At 48.0% G+C, this 15,007-nt stretch overlaps 1 protein-coding gene across 1 annotated transcript; it reads right to left on the bottom strand.

The window, feature by feature from the left end:
* Nucleotides 1-451: 451 nt before the first annotated feature.
* Nucleotides 452-15,007, bottom strand: LOC131281419 (protein phosphatase PHLPP-like protein). The gene is made up of 8 exons (XM_058310748.1): nt 14,372-15,007; nt 12,924-13,215; nt 12,529-12,857; nt 8,384-8,685; nt 3,631-3,784; nt 3,410-3,556; nt 3,189-3,342; nt 452-3,123 (listed from the first exon to the last, which is right to left on the bottom strand). Exons 1-8 carry the CDS (start codon nt 15,005-15,007, stop codon nt 452-454), a joined length of 4,686 nt encoding a protein of 1,561 aa, XP_058166731.1.

The raw sequence follows: 15,007 nt of genomic DNA, 5'->3' as shown, positions 1-15,007 counted from the left end.
TCCTTTTTCTCATCCTTTCCTTCTTCACTGGAAGCCGGGCAAGAGGCAAACTTTTAAAGGTGCGAATGCGAACGATGGCCAAAATCTCTAACTCCTCGGCAGCAGGAGAAGAACGGGAACCAAAAGAGCATCAGCCTCCCCAGTGAAACGGAACATTCGACGTCGTACGTATAAAAATATACCAACTAGTTCAGTTACTTACTAATTACTAGAAAGGCAAGGAAAAAAGGCAATGCGGTGTATCTGGTCGTATCCTTATTGAAATGTGTACATATTTATTTAATTTATTGCTAAAAACAAAGGCAAGCCATCCCTCCCGAAGGTCGGCTCAACCCCGAGGATCGAGAAATACACCACAAAACACGGAGAAACCCGGAGGGCGATTCTCCGTCGATGAAAGTCGTGTTCGTTGTTCGTTGTCCAGCGTGCGATGTGTGTTCCGAAACCGTGGTTACAGCTCGGTCGTGGCGACACCCCAGTACTGCCGCATCCGGCCACCGTCCGGATCGATCGTGTCCAGCTCGAGGGTGCTGCTTTCGATGATGTTCCCGTTCGAACCGTACCGATCCTGAACCGCGCCCATGTCGTACTCCAGGTTGTACGGCATCAGGCGCTGCAGGGACCCGAAGTAGGCCGCATTCGGACCGGTGTTGATGGGACGGGGTCGGGTCGAGGCAGCGGTGTTGTACTGGATTGGTTTGAAGTAGCTCTGGGATGATGCCGGATGGAAGGAGCGCGTTGAACCGAACTGCTTCGAGAGGAACGGAGTTGCCCGGGCCGTGGTCATCAGTCCGGTTGCGCTATATCCGCTCGCTGTCGAGGAGTTGAGCCCACTGTCGCTCTCCAGCTGGGCCAGCTGAGGGGAGCTGGTGGAAAGGTGTTTCAGCTGCAACTTGGTGAGGTTACTCCCAATGGAGGAAGATGAGTTGGTGCCGGAATCGGAAGTGGTTCCCACGTTCCCTGCCATCTGACGCTTCCCGACGAATCCCCGCGAGATAGTGTTTAGCTCCTTGTCGAAGAGCAGCTGTGTGTTCTGCTCCAGCATGTACTCCCAGCATTTGAACTGTTCCTCCGACATGGCCGAATCGGACTCGTCCATCCCTTCCTTTTCCTTCTCCTCCTCGATTCGGGCTCGAACCGCGCGAACAACTCCCCCTCGAAGACTACGCCTTTCGTTCGCCAGGTAGGTGGCGTTCGGTCGTCTACTAACCAACGATCCCGTGCCAGCTGCAGAGAGTGCCAGTGACTCGGCGATCCCCTTCGATCGTACCGTTTCGCTACCACTCGTCTGATCGCTCTGTCCACTGGGCGACGAGCGGTCGCTTCTTCCCGACGGATGTCGCACGAACTGCACGGCGGAAGCGGCGGCCGAATGACAGCAGCTGTTGTTCGTCTCGCAGCAGCAACCGCATTTACAGAACCCCGAAATCACACTCCCACTCGGGGCGAGGGTGGGCTTCTTGCGAATCGTCTGCCGGAGCTCACGCATCAGAAAGTCCACATCCGTGCCAAGGTTGTTGAAGCGCACGATCATCACACTCAGGTTCTCCTCCGCACCGTAGCTCTGGGCAATGTCCTGAACGCGCTTCGCCGCCAGCAGTATGTTCTCCTCCTTGCGGATCTCCTCCGCCACCGTCTCCATCGTGATGACCTCCCAGAGTTTCTTGTTTCCCAACACCAGATACTCGTCGGCGTCGGTTAGCACCACCTCTTGTACTTCCGGATCCGGCACGGTGACGGGGAAGTTTGCACTCAGACCGAGCTTCCTCGCCGGGTTCCCCTTGTTCAGTAGCACACATCGGTTGTGCTTGATCAGCACCGCCGAACTCTCGCCAACGGTTGCGACACGCAGTATGAACTTCCGTCCCCCGGCGACGGCCTGCGGTAGGTAACTCATCGTCTCCGTCGGTACGCGACTCCGCGCTATGTGGCACAGGGTAACGTTGACCGCTTCCTGCTGACCCCGCTGCTTCAGTTCCCGGTGGGCCGAGAGCAGCGTGTACTTCATGTAATCGTTTGCCGTCTCCTTAACCGTGCGCTCCTCGAGCAGAATCTTCGGGATGGCCTTCACCAGCAGGTTCGGTACGGCGTTACTCGTTTCACCGTCGAACAGCCCAAACAGGCCCTCGGAGTTGCAGAACCCGGGTAGGCGGAGTTGAGCGATGTAGAGCTTCGGAAGGCATCCGCTGGTTTCCGCAAAGCCTACCTTCCAGCAGGGTTCGTAATCTTCGTGTTCCTGGTAGGGGAGCGGTGTGGTGGGCAGCGAAGGACGATTCTTCCCGGACACATCAACCAGCGCCATCGGTCGATGGGTGCGGCAGGCCTGCAACTGTTGGGCATCCACCTGGAGCTGCTTGTTACCGGAGAGGTCCAAAAACTGAAGGTTCCTCGGGACCAGCGAGACGATGTTGACCTTATCCAGTTGGTTGTGCGCCAAATCTAGTACCCTTAGGGTGATGGTCCGTCCGAGAGACGGCACCGTCTGCAGCTGGTTCGAGTGGACTCGCAGGACCCTCAAATTTGCCATGTTGGCCAGATTCTCTGGAAGATGACGAAGCCTATTTCCGGATATTACCAGCTCCTCCAGATCTCCCCAACAAGCGATACACGTTTCAGGCATCGTGGTTAGCAGGTTGTACCCGAGGTGAAGAACACGCAACCGGGGTAGACAGATGAGTGAATCCAGCACCCGGTCGGTCAACGCGTTGTTGGTGGCGTACAGCCGCTCCAAGCTACAGTTGGACCCGAAGATGATCGGCAGCGTCATCAGCTTATTGCTGGACACATTAAGGATCGTCAAGCGCTCGCAAGCAATGAAGAAGTTTTCGGGCAGATCCTCAATCAGATTGCACTGTAGGTAGAGCTTCTGGAGTGGGAGCTTGCGTTTGACCATCGGCGGGAAGCTGGTCAACCGGTTGTACGCCAGATGAAGGGTCTGGATTGTGGCATGTTCGTTGTTCAGCAGATGCTCGGAGATGGTGTGGATCTGATTGTTGTTCGCGTACAACGTTCGCAGCTGGTGACATCCGACGAGCCAATCCGGTAGCTCCTGAAGACAGTTGTGGCTGAGGTCCATGTGCTTGAGGTGCGTAGGAGTCGCTCGGACGGTGATCTTGGTGAGATCTAAGGGATTGGAGAGAAGCCTTTAATTAGAACCTGAACCTAGGGATACTTTTCTCTTTCATTACTGTTGTTGCCAGCGATCAACGAATGTAGGTTCCGTCCACTAAGCGTTAGCTCTCGCAAGCTGTTCCGGCAGCATTGTATCGTCTCCAGCTTGTCCAACGCCGATAAGTCCATAATTTCGATCGAATTTTCACTCACATCCAACTGCGTCAGTAGCTGTAAGAAAATCCATAAAGCATATTTTAAGAACACCTTTAAATTCTGCACTTATCGCCTTACTTACCCCATAGTTCCCCAGTATGATGCTGCCTTTCAGTTGGTTTCCTCTCAGGTTGACCTTCGTCAGAGGAACATCCGGCTTCTCTTCACCCTTCTGGGACACCACCTCCCGTAGCTGCAAGTGTCCATTTCGAAGTGAGTCGTTTCTTTGCTACAAAATTAAGATAAAATCAGTTTTTCGCGTGTCGAAGATGAACAAGAAAGTGATAAGCCTAATTTACTTACAAACAAACTCATCGAACGCATGTTGTTCACCATGAAGGATGGGAGTTTCTCGAGCTGGTTGAAGGCCGCATTCAGCACTCGCAAGCTGCTCAAGCCCTTCAAGCTGTCGGGCAGCTCCCTTAGCTCATTCCTTTCGATGGAAAACTCCTCCAAGCTACGGTTGCAAAGAAACAGAGAAAGGAAAATCGAACTTAAAATGCATTTCATCACAAGAGCAATAAAAAAGAAGTTGTTTTAATATTGCTGAACCATGTGGCTCTTTGCAGAATAATTGCTCAATGTCCAAATGTGAGGCAACCCGTCTTCAGTTTCATCTTCCTCGCGCCAGAACCCGATTGTTGCAAACATGTCAATCAAAGTTGTTTGATTTCCACCTGAACCAACATTGTGACTCGTGCCAGCACCGGGCAAGCGGGACGAGGGCCGGGCATAAAAATAGTCAAACATTTACGGTCCGCTGCTGGCGTCGTTATGTAAATGAGATAAGGCCCCGCCGCGATTGCAGCAGGCTGCGTCGAAAGGGAAAAAATAAGGCACCGAGTCCATTTCATGGCTCACTTACTACGATCAACTGACCAACTAGGTACACACCGCAAACTCGACCTCTCTCTCTCTCCCTCTTTTGCTTGCTCCTTCGCTCATTTAGCGCTTTCACTCGCCTTTTTTCCTTCCAAGACGTCGGTCTCGAAGCCTACTATCTCCTGCGCGATGATTGCAAATTTCACTTTCTTGCTTTCCTACCGGTAGCCGGATAGCATCAATCATGTTTGTGATCACTTAATATATTGGCCATAATTTGACAAGCGATGCTTGTGTTTTCTGGATTTCGGTCAAACGCCGTTTTCCGCGAAAACTTTACCAGCGGAGGTAAGACCGTCCCGACCCGAGACAGATCCGTGATCCTCTTGCAGATCGGTTTCAATCGATGTTGATTCGCTCTCGTGCACATAAACAATAGCGGGCCAACTACGGTCCGTGGGCAGAAGTTCTTTTCCTCTCGAGCGGTATCTTTGCTGGTGGAAATTCAATGGAAAATTTAGGGCCAAAGCCGACGCGAACACATACACAACTCTCAGTCAACTCTCGATGGCAAAAAAAAAATCGCCCCACAATGCGCATGAAAAAAAAGGGGAATGCCGTTTTCGGTGCAGCAAGCACACGTAAGCGAGCTGCATTCGAAGTGGCCGTTATGCGTGCACGTTTTCCGATGCGAACGTTTATTTTTTGTTTTCGCTGTCTAAAGAGAAGGTTTTTTAGTTGCTTCTTCTTCGAACATGTCTTGGAACGTTACTCAACTCATCGTGCGAAGTAGATCAATCCAAACATTTGAAACGGTTTTTCGAATTTGGAAACCCGTTTAAGACTTATTGGAAACCAAAAACGTTCCATGATTTATCATAAGTCATGTTCTTTCTTAAATCCAACCAAAAAGGCGTCATTCTTTGTCAATCTGAGACAAAGCGGAGAGAATATCTTGCTGAATATTCATCAAACATAAAGAAGAAATCATCGCACTGTAACTAATGTATTCCGACGCCAGCCCTCCAAAATAGCCTCCCGTGGAAAACACACGAAAGCATACCTTAACATACTTTAAACCCCGGTGGTTTCTTTGTTTTTCTCAACGTTTCGGCCCTACGGATCGTGTAACATGTGCGTGCGTTGAAGAATCGTGGCTTTTTTCCATCAGTTATACATTTTTCGGTGAGTTGTACCAAATGAAAGTAACATTTGGGGTTAAATAATGCTCACGGCATCCATGCCAGCCATTTGATATGGCGCTATCGTGATATGTTCCACTCACAAAAGGTTGCGAGTGCAATAACTCATTTCTTTTTAGCGTAACAAAATGGTTCAGTTTTAAATATGGGCTGACAAGAAATGTGATCTAAATAAACCATCGCAAATTATTCAAAGCAAATTATCATATTTTCCACGCATCACAGTTTAGCGCAGCTGAATGCCGAAAATGTGCGCTTCGTTTTGGAAAAGTCATCACAGAAATGGTCCATAAGCCATTTCCTAACGGTCAAATAAATGCACATCATCCGATTATACGTTGCAGCTCCAATTAGAAAACGAAATCTCCGTTTTCCGTCGTTAAATGTGGTCCACTGATTCGCGCACCGATTTCTCGCATTGATAAGCTTTCCGTATCACTTGTGTTTCTTTTCTTCACCTCTGAACGATGAACTTTTTTTTTTTTTTGCTTTGTTATCACATATCTTTTGCCCATGGAACACAAACTCGTAGCTTAAGCAGCACCGAAAGTAACCGAAAGTACGTCACGGTCAGCGAGCAACGGTCGAGTTTTCGGCAGTGAAATGTAAAAGTGTTTGTCCTTTGGTTGGAGCACCGCTCGAAAGTGTTCACTATCGCTCACTAGTTGTTGGCACGAGAACTGGAAAGGACACGCACTGGGAGTGAAGGGCGGCTCCACATCGTAAGAACAACAAAACAGATTTAATTGCACAAATGCACACGACTAAGTGCGTACGCGGGTTATTTCACATCGCCTTCCTCGCTTGGTCGGTCGTTGAAGTCTTCTGTTGTGTCCGTCGTCCGTTGCCCAACAGCCCATCGCAGGCTCACACCAAATCGAAGGTCCAGGCGGAGGGTAAATAAAGCCGAAAATGCGAACCGAAGTCTCCGATCTATCAACATTAACCATCTTTACGCTCAACGGCAGCGGATATTTCGAAATTAACACCTCGTTTTTTCGCTTCCCTGCACTTTTCACTTCACCTCACACACGGCGACCGGTGTTGGTCGGGATTGCAAAACACACACGCTGGGCTTTCGGGCATCCCCTAGCAACGGTTGGCTAGAGATTTCCCTTTCTTTCGGTGCTGCTTTGATCCACTGCCCTTATAATAAAACAATTCGAACGTTATGATACGATGAAGGGAACAATTAAAGCTTCGTTCGAAGCGCTTTGAACTGTATCGTACAATCATTTTACTTGCGTACACTTCAAAAAATGATAACTTTTTTTCTCTCACCTGTTCAAGAAACCTTTTCGTCCGGAATGGTTACCAAATAAAGATGATTCACGAGCTTAACACTTTAAACTTTCAAAGAACGATTTCAAACATAATCTTCAGGTTTAATTTGGAGGAAACTTTGCGAAAACTACTACCTGAATTGTTCGATAGTCTACACTCGATTGAAGTACGCAAAGGGAACGGCATCCACCCACGTTATGCGATGGCAAAGTACGACGACTGGTGTTCGTTCACGACTGGCTGACTTTTCCGAGCTCGAGCTCAACGCTGGAAAAAAAGGCGGGCCGGTTTCTGGCACCACTTCATTACTTGGCCACTCGGTTGCTACTAGTCGATCGGTTCGCCCTGCCGGACTTTCGAAGGTACCGCGAAAGGAAAACTGCGTCTCCTGCGAGAGACCGGACGCCTTCGCCTTCTGAGTAGTAGCGAAACGCGTGTACGAGCGTGGCGTCTTCTTCTGCGCTTCGCGGCACAGCGACTAGTGAAACTCCCGGCCCCGGCCACTGTGTGCTGCTTTCAAGCTTGACCTGCCAAGACCCCATCAACGTTGTTGTTGCCAGCTCGCACACCAACACAAAGACCGGGGATCGAGGATTACTTTATACGGAGACTTCTCGACCCGCGGGAAAAAAAAGAAACAGATACGCCACGTCTTTTTAGTGACTAATTTTAAGTGTCTGCATGAGTGCGCAACCACCGGAAGTTCGCATTCGAAGCGGCACTGGAACGGGTAGGTTCGTGCTGGACGGTATGGTTCACAGAAATTGATGTCACATTCGAGATATTCTCGATACTCCGGACTCTTCTAAGAGGGGGAGGTTAAGTGTTGTGTTATGGATTTTCCTTTATATGGTTGAAAATGATTCCTATTCTTAAGACGCCATCGGTCGTACCCACACACACACACACACCCACTGGTAGGTCAGGGCAAACGGTATGACGGACGGGTTCGTCATGCAGAACCATCGTGCTTTGTGCATGCATGCGTAATTAATTCATTTGCCTGTTAAGACGCCTTACTACCGGTACCCTTGAGTCGACACTTGACTTTATGGTGACTTTCGTCTTTTGCATAGTAACTTCGACGAACCTAGCACCTGTTCGGCGGTTTTAAGTGTTTCGTTCGATGCATTCGAGTGCGCAATTTTTACGACAACAGTTGGAAGAGGCTCGTTATCAGATCATTCATTCGCTACGCCAGTAACAAGACTTCCATTACTGCGTTTTAAAAAGAGCCCTTTTCCTTGAACCATTGCTGGAGCCTTCACTCATACGCGCGACAGCACGAAAATGCATCATCCGGCAGGCGACAGAAAACGGTTACGGAGAGATGTCTATCTGTGATGAGTTTCGCTGAAGCAACATAACACTTAGATTGTTTGATTGACGGTTCGAAAACGCTTTCGTTGAATTTGCATCACTAATAGCCCGCTTAAATATCCTGAAATAGTCATATTTTAGTTCAATATTGTCGAGTTTTACGGTGTATCACTACATCACTATCACGAAATTGAAAAAACTGCCGGGAAATCACGTGTTCACATTTAAAATTTGATTCGCGAACCGGCTCAACCGATTCACCAACGATGTAATGCATGTTGCATACCTTACGGCGTCAAAAGAAAATCCAACATTCGAAGGTCAAAATAACAGCTTTTTGAGTTGATCGTTAATAAATACATAAATACACCAACCATTTTTATGAATTTTATAAATTTTCACAATCTTCAATGAAATATGCTACTTACTTTTTAAGCGCACTTATCGTATCCGGCAGCTTTCGTATCTCGTTCTCGCTCAAATCCAGCAACCGCAGGTTACGCAGGTTGTACAGACTGTCGGGAAAATCCTTAAGCCCATTTCCGTCCAGTCGTAACACTTTCAGGTACGTAAACTGCCCGAGCGCGCGCAGGGCGATCTCCTGAAGCTTATTGCGACCCGCTAGCAGCTCCTCGACGGCGTTCGGGGCTTGCAGGAAGATGTCCGGGATTTGCTGCAGCCCCGAGTCGCCCAGATCCAACCGCAGGCTGGTGCTGCGATCGGGTTCATCCTGTAAAACGTAAGCCCAATTAGCACTTCACATTTCAACACCCATTGCATAACGCGAAGATCGTTTCATTGGCGTGTAATTTTAATAAAAACGAAACTCACTGCTGATCGCTTACGAATGCACACACTCTCGTCATCTGTTTTCCCATCGTTTCCCACTATTTGATCCAGCCTGTCGAACTCTATTTCCAGCGAGTCCATCTCAATGTTTTCCACGTCGGAGAAGGTGACACGACTTTTGTTCGACTTTAAACTGGACGTCCCATCGCCCATCGTTTTAACGATACACTTATTCAAAACCATAGCACAAAAGCACATCAACGCACTTCCCTCAACTGGTCGCTCAAGTTCACTCCTCGAGACGCCTAATTTCCACCGGAAAGACGTGGTGCTCTACCGAACGTCTGCTAGCAACTGGACTAGAACCTCGACCTCGCACGACCGAAAACAGTCCGGGAGAGTGTCGTCTTCCTCAGTGTCGGAACCATCGTCGTTACTTTGCGCCACGCTTTTCGCGCAAGTAGTGCGCAAATGGTTGGTGCTGGTGCGACAGAAGACCACACTTAAGCGTACGGTAAACGTTATTACATAAAATTATTTGGCTCACAGCCCGACGAGATCCGTTCGTTCGCCTAACGATAGGACTATGCGCAGGTGGAAGAAGATGGGTTGCATCAATCCACTTCCGAATGACTAAAGGGAAGCTCCGAAACCCCACCGCGAAAACACAAGAGCGCAAGCATGAACAATTCTGAGTCACTTGTTGTATCCATATCGCACGTGCCACATCCAACAACGATTACATTTTTTATTTCCCTTGTTCATTGTAATGGTTTGTTGACTCGCATGCGGCAAGGAAAACAGCTAAGCGCTCAAAGATGGGCTGAAGACAATTGCATTGATAATTTTGATTGCTTTCAATTTTAATCTTGAAGGAACACAAAAATTTGTTTGTTATTGTAGAATGAAGTAGTGAGAACATGTTTTAGAAAATTTAAAACAAATCTTATTTTACGATCTAGGATAGTTAACATTGCGTAAAACCATCCTAGATAATAAAAAAAACTGTATAGTAATGAAAGTGAGCTTAGTTGAGTATAAACGATAGCACGATAATAGTGCTAAAGTAATCAAACAACTCTCTTTCAACAACCAAACAAAAAATGACCAAAATCTATGCAATACATAAACATAATCAAAATCGCAACAAAAAGGAAAACAGTTGCTGAAACCAGGCATACTCAATTCCATCCTCACTAATTTCCTCATTGTTCCCATGGCTTTTTGGTGCTTATTTCGGTTAGCAGCTACGTTTTGATTTACCTTCAGTCAACATCCGAACAACATTCAATAGCAATTTCTTCGAGACGCACCACAAACAACATCTTTGGACGCCGGTTGTGTAACCTGGGGCTCTCCTAATTAGTGCAGCATGCATCATGAAGCTCGTATGCTACGGTAATTTGAGCAACAGATCCACCGAGGCCGAACCGCCCACCATCGCGGCCACAGGAAATTTGTTACACATTTACTTCATACCATAATTAAGTTCAAACAGGGAAGATGAGCACATTTTTGTGCGATGTTTTCGTAGATCTTTGATGCAAAGGAACGGAGCTTACGATAAGCGATTGGGACTTTGTTGGAATCTTTAGAATCAGAATGAAAGTTGGTTAACTTTCATGGCTTCGGCGACAATTGATGTATTTATTGCATCAGTCAACTGTGTGCAACTCAATGCCGTACATCCTTCATTACAATTATGTTTCGCGCTTTGTGAACATCTCATCTTTCCGCCGTTAAAAACATGTGTTTGAGAAATCGGCAGGCACGTTAGATTGGCGAAATATCGTGTACAGCTTAGGCAACAGCCTAAAACATCACTCCAAGCTCGGAGTCAATTTGTCAACGGACCACAAGCGACGTTGCACATGAAATAATGTCAAAGACCCCGCGGAAGATGGATGACCGAACCGAGCGCGAACGATGGAGTTATTTAATTTACTACCTCCAAAGCCGCACGGAATCGTTTCGGAACTCTCCGTCCACCAACGCAATCTGCGTTTAAAAAATAAATCCCCTCAAACTGAAGGACGATCATATCGTGCGGCTCGCATCTCTTATGACACAATCACATGCGGTGGACCCCACTCTCGTTCCGCTAGACGGACCATTCAAGCCAACAGGTTTTTCTTGAAAGGGGGAAAAACATCAACCGAAAACCCAACGTCACGTCGCGACGGGTGAAAGAGAAATGTGTGAGCAACCGTTGGCCGTGCATTTCCATTTCCGCTACTTCTGCTGCGGAATGGTTTTCCACCAAGAGAACCGACCTCCGACGGGTCCAAAACAAATCCTCACAAGTCCGAGCAAACCAGCTAAATCCACCCCAAACGATTCGGTAGAGAAAAGCTCAAGTTTTACTTTCATTACCCGAAACGCTGGTGGAAAATTGCTCGTCCGCGTCTTTTGTGTCGGACATCATATGGCGTGCGGTCTTTCTTACGTTCCTTCTTGCCACTTCCGACAAGCCGATGTCCGCCGATGTCTGCTGGAAAGATCTCGGGCAGGTTACGATTCAGGCCGGTTCCGGTTCAGGTCCTTCCCCCTTTTTCCCGAACGGAGCCTGCGAAGCGTATCTAACGCTACCGAGGATGCACATAAGCAGTGAAATAGGTTGCGAAGCTGAAATGGGGCCTCTTTTCTTTGTCTTTGCCTAAGCACAGCAGGTTGAAGGTTCGTTTTGAGCGAGTTTTATGATTGCTCCAGAAGGAAAGCATTGTTAAAAAGGGGGAAAGATTTGAGCACGAGCGGGTTTTATACTCCGCAAAATTCGATCAATTTTGAGCTAAGCGGTTTGTGAGGAACATTAATGTGAACTTCAATTATTTCTTGATGGTTAAACGTACCAACATGAACGACGATACGGTACTTGCGTAGCGCAAATGTAGTGTTCTAACAAATTAAATTCAAACAAGACAAATGAGTAGTTTTTTAAAGCTTCGTAACACAATGTTGGTGAATGTAAAATTGCAGTATTTAGCAAGTACTTTGCTCTTAGATTAAATAAAACATGTAACGGTAAAATGAATTAACTTTTCTACTTGTTACCTCTTTACCAAAAAATAGTTCAAGGAGAATCGAATTGTTGTTTTAATCTTTCTTGTGTTATTACACTTTTTACTTCTTCTTTAAGTCTTTTAATTAACTTTATATATGTTTACATACTTCCTTCATGTTATCACTACCACTGATTTAAAAGCCACTCATTACTGCCCATGTGGAAAGTCTCACAAAAAGGGTCGATGAGCCCTTCAGTTATCGTACGTTGATTCTTACAAAAAACAAACTCGAAGATCCCTCCAAGTAGAACGCAATCAATTCATGGTGAAATTAATTGACCAACACGCCAACGGCCCAATACCAACAAGAGAAAAGGAAAAAAATATATATATATATGGGTAAATGCAACCCGCCCGTGCATCGCGATGCACTCGAGCGGGGAAAAACCGACGCACCACGGACAAGAGAATGGACTGGTGCAAGGTGGATGCACCTGCAGCCAAACCGCACGCAGCCGTTCTTCCTCGTAAGAAGGTTGCCGATTATTCTATTTATGTGTGTTGCCGTTTTAAAAACCGAGCCGATTTCTTGGCCGAAGTCATCGATCCGAAACGCACGAAGAAGTTGGCATGATATAGGCCTGCACCAGGTTTGTGGTTTCGGAATGTACTTTACCCAACGCGACCTTCCACTCACTCCCGACAGAGGAGTGTTACTAAAACAACAGCCCAATTATGAAACGATCTTCCTCAAGAAAGCGGTTCCTTCAGGAACAACTTACCACCGAGAGCCAAATACTCCACTGATCGCGTTCCCAAGACTCGCGAAAGCCAAGGAACAGCACCGTTTCACGTTCGCCGGAGTTGGAGTTCGAGCTGGACACCGCCGTCATCGAACCGGGATACACTCCCATCGTCCCGGAGCAATCGATGAAGTCGACGCTGGCGATCGACGAACCACGATCGAGACTATCCCTGGCGCTGTCGCTTGAAGTGCTGCCACTGCCACTCTTCGGGACGATCTTGATCACCAACCGGTTGTCGCAGGGTGCATGCTCGAACACGTTGGCCCCGGCCAGCTCGTACACTTCCGGTGGGAACGAGGCGTTACCTGCGGGAGGAGGAGAACGTCAGATACGCTCGGGCGATCGCGGATCGACCAAGGGGGTGGACTTACCGGGATAGAGGATGAGCTTGCTGCCAACGACCGCTAGATGACGCCGGCGCCACTGCGGGAACACCAGACCCTTGAGCACCTCGACCGTGCCGGAGCGCAGCACGCCCTTGCACATCGGTATCTCGGCCGGGCCGACGTGGAACCGGATCAGGTGCTTCAGCTCCGGGTCGATGCCGAGCCGGGCGCGCCGCGACTCGTCGAAGTAGCCGAGCGACTTCAGGAATTCCTCCTGCACCAGCAGCGGGTACTCGTTCTCCTCCAGCCGGCGCGTCCGTCCGCCGCCGATCTGAACCTGTTGTTTGTCGGAAATGCATCAGATGAGAAAGTGGTGCCCCTGAGCCGGTGTGTGGATAATTTTATACAATTTATACGCGGGAGAAAGGTTGCTGGATTGACATTCGGATGGCAGCTGCAAAAAGGGTGCAGTGATAATTTCACTTTTAACCGGTGCATTTAGGTGCATGTGCACTGAATGGAGAATCTCTTCGTGTGGAGCAGAGGAAAAACAACCGGCGATGGAATATTGTTCTCTCCAACTATCTAGTTGTTTGTGTTTACATGTTGAAAATATCAAATTTGGTCGATATTATTTTACAATTTCATTGGAACAAACGTGTTCTGGAGGACCTTCGAAAGTCATCTAACTCCAAGCAGCTTGTTGAGATTAACGTTACATCATCGGTTTCCATAGTAACGTGTTCTCGACCAGCATGCGTTGTAAGGGATCATTCTTCACTTAATGTGGTTTGCCTAGTTTTTGACCAATTTTTGTCTAGTGTGATGAGAAAATGCCATAGTTTTATTAATTTTTAATATTTTTTTAACTTCGTATCCTTTGGTGCAAATTTTAAAAGACCCAAGTTGGGGTTTGCTACCAACTCCCAAAACTGAAATAAATCTCCGTCCATCTCTGGTTACAAGCCAAATAATTATCGTCACCTTGGCCACCATTTTCCGCCCATAATTAGCTGTCAAATTGTCGCAGGGTTGGAAAAACATTCTCGCGCAACAAGTTGTTATTCCCACGATTAGCGCACCATCGGGGTCGGAATGGGGTCGCCATGAATTCTTACTAGCTTCGTTTACAAGATCGTTTGAAGAAGGAAGCGATACAACAGGTGGATAACAACTAACCACTTCTTGAAACACAACCCGGGGTGTGTATCGTTGTTAAATAATTCGCACGCTCAAGATCCTCTGTGGTTAATTGCAAGATCGTCGACAAATGAAGCGATAGTTAAACGCTTGTTCAACCACTTTCGATTATGGAATCAAGAGTTGTTGCTTTACCCAATGAAAGTGGACAGATCATTAACGAAAATTGTTTTCCGACAGGTGACTGGCTGTTACAACACTTTTCCGATGATCGAGATTCAATAATAGACTAGCAATCGCTGACAATTCCTCCCGCAAAATTGTGAGAAAAACAATAGTTTTCTTTATCTTACCCATAGTGTATAGTCTCCTGGCAGGTTCATATCTTTGACCACGTCGAGAGTGGTCGCGGTCGTTACGACGTGGATCATTCGGCTTCGATCCTCCGAGCTGATTTCGCTCCGATCCGGGCCACAATAAATCCGGAGCCATCCGCTCGTGTTCCACAGCAGGGACATCTTCGACAGCATCAGATTGACCGGCTTCCCAATGATGACCCCGGACGAGCAGGCGGCAGGAACACCCCTTTCACTTGCCTCACCGAACCGATAGACACCCGCCCCATCCCCTTCGCCCCCCATGCCGTCTGGCCACTTGGACGCGACCACTTGTTGCTCACCGGAACCAAACTTCGACCTCAACTGGGTCACACCAGCATCCCCGCCATCATCTTCACCGTAACCCGACACCTTCCGCACGCGATTGTTGTTGCCATCACTGCCACCAACGCTTCCGACTTCCGGCGCGAGCGTTTCATCGTAATTTATATCCGCACTGACCACCATCAGCTTTCCGAAACCGGGCACTTTGCGCTCGTCCCGATCGGCGATCCCACGTCGTGGTGTACGTGGTTTGTACGTGTGCATATTTGCTCCCATCACATGACCCCCACTTGCTCCCCCGATCGGGGTGCTCGTTGTCACCACCAT

This window comes from Anopheles ziemanni, chromosome 2, assembly GCF_943734765.1.
Source record: "Anopheles ziemanni chromosome 2, idAnoZiCoDA_A2_x.2, whole genome shotgun sequence".
Classification (NCBI taxonomy): Eukaryota; Metazoa; Arthropoda; class Insecta; order Diptera; family Culicidae; genus Anopheles; species Anopheles ziemanni.
This window is presented reverse-complemented; position numbering and strand designations above follow the sequence as displayed.

Coding starts and splice junctions, on each gene's coding strand:
- LOC131281419 (XM_058310748.1), bottom strand. CDS start 15,007: ATGGTGGTGACAACGAGCACCCCGATCGGGGGAGCAAGTGGGGGTCAT. Junction 8,686..12,528: donor GGAGTATTTGGCTCTCGGTG/GTAAGTTGTTCC, acceptor TACGTTTTACAG/GATGAACCCGATCGCAGCAC. Junction 3,785..8,383: donor ACGATAAGTGCGCTTAAAAA/GTAAGTAGCATA, acceptor TTGCAACCGTAG/CTTGGAGGAGTTTTCCATCG.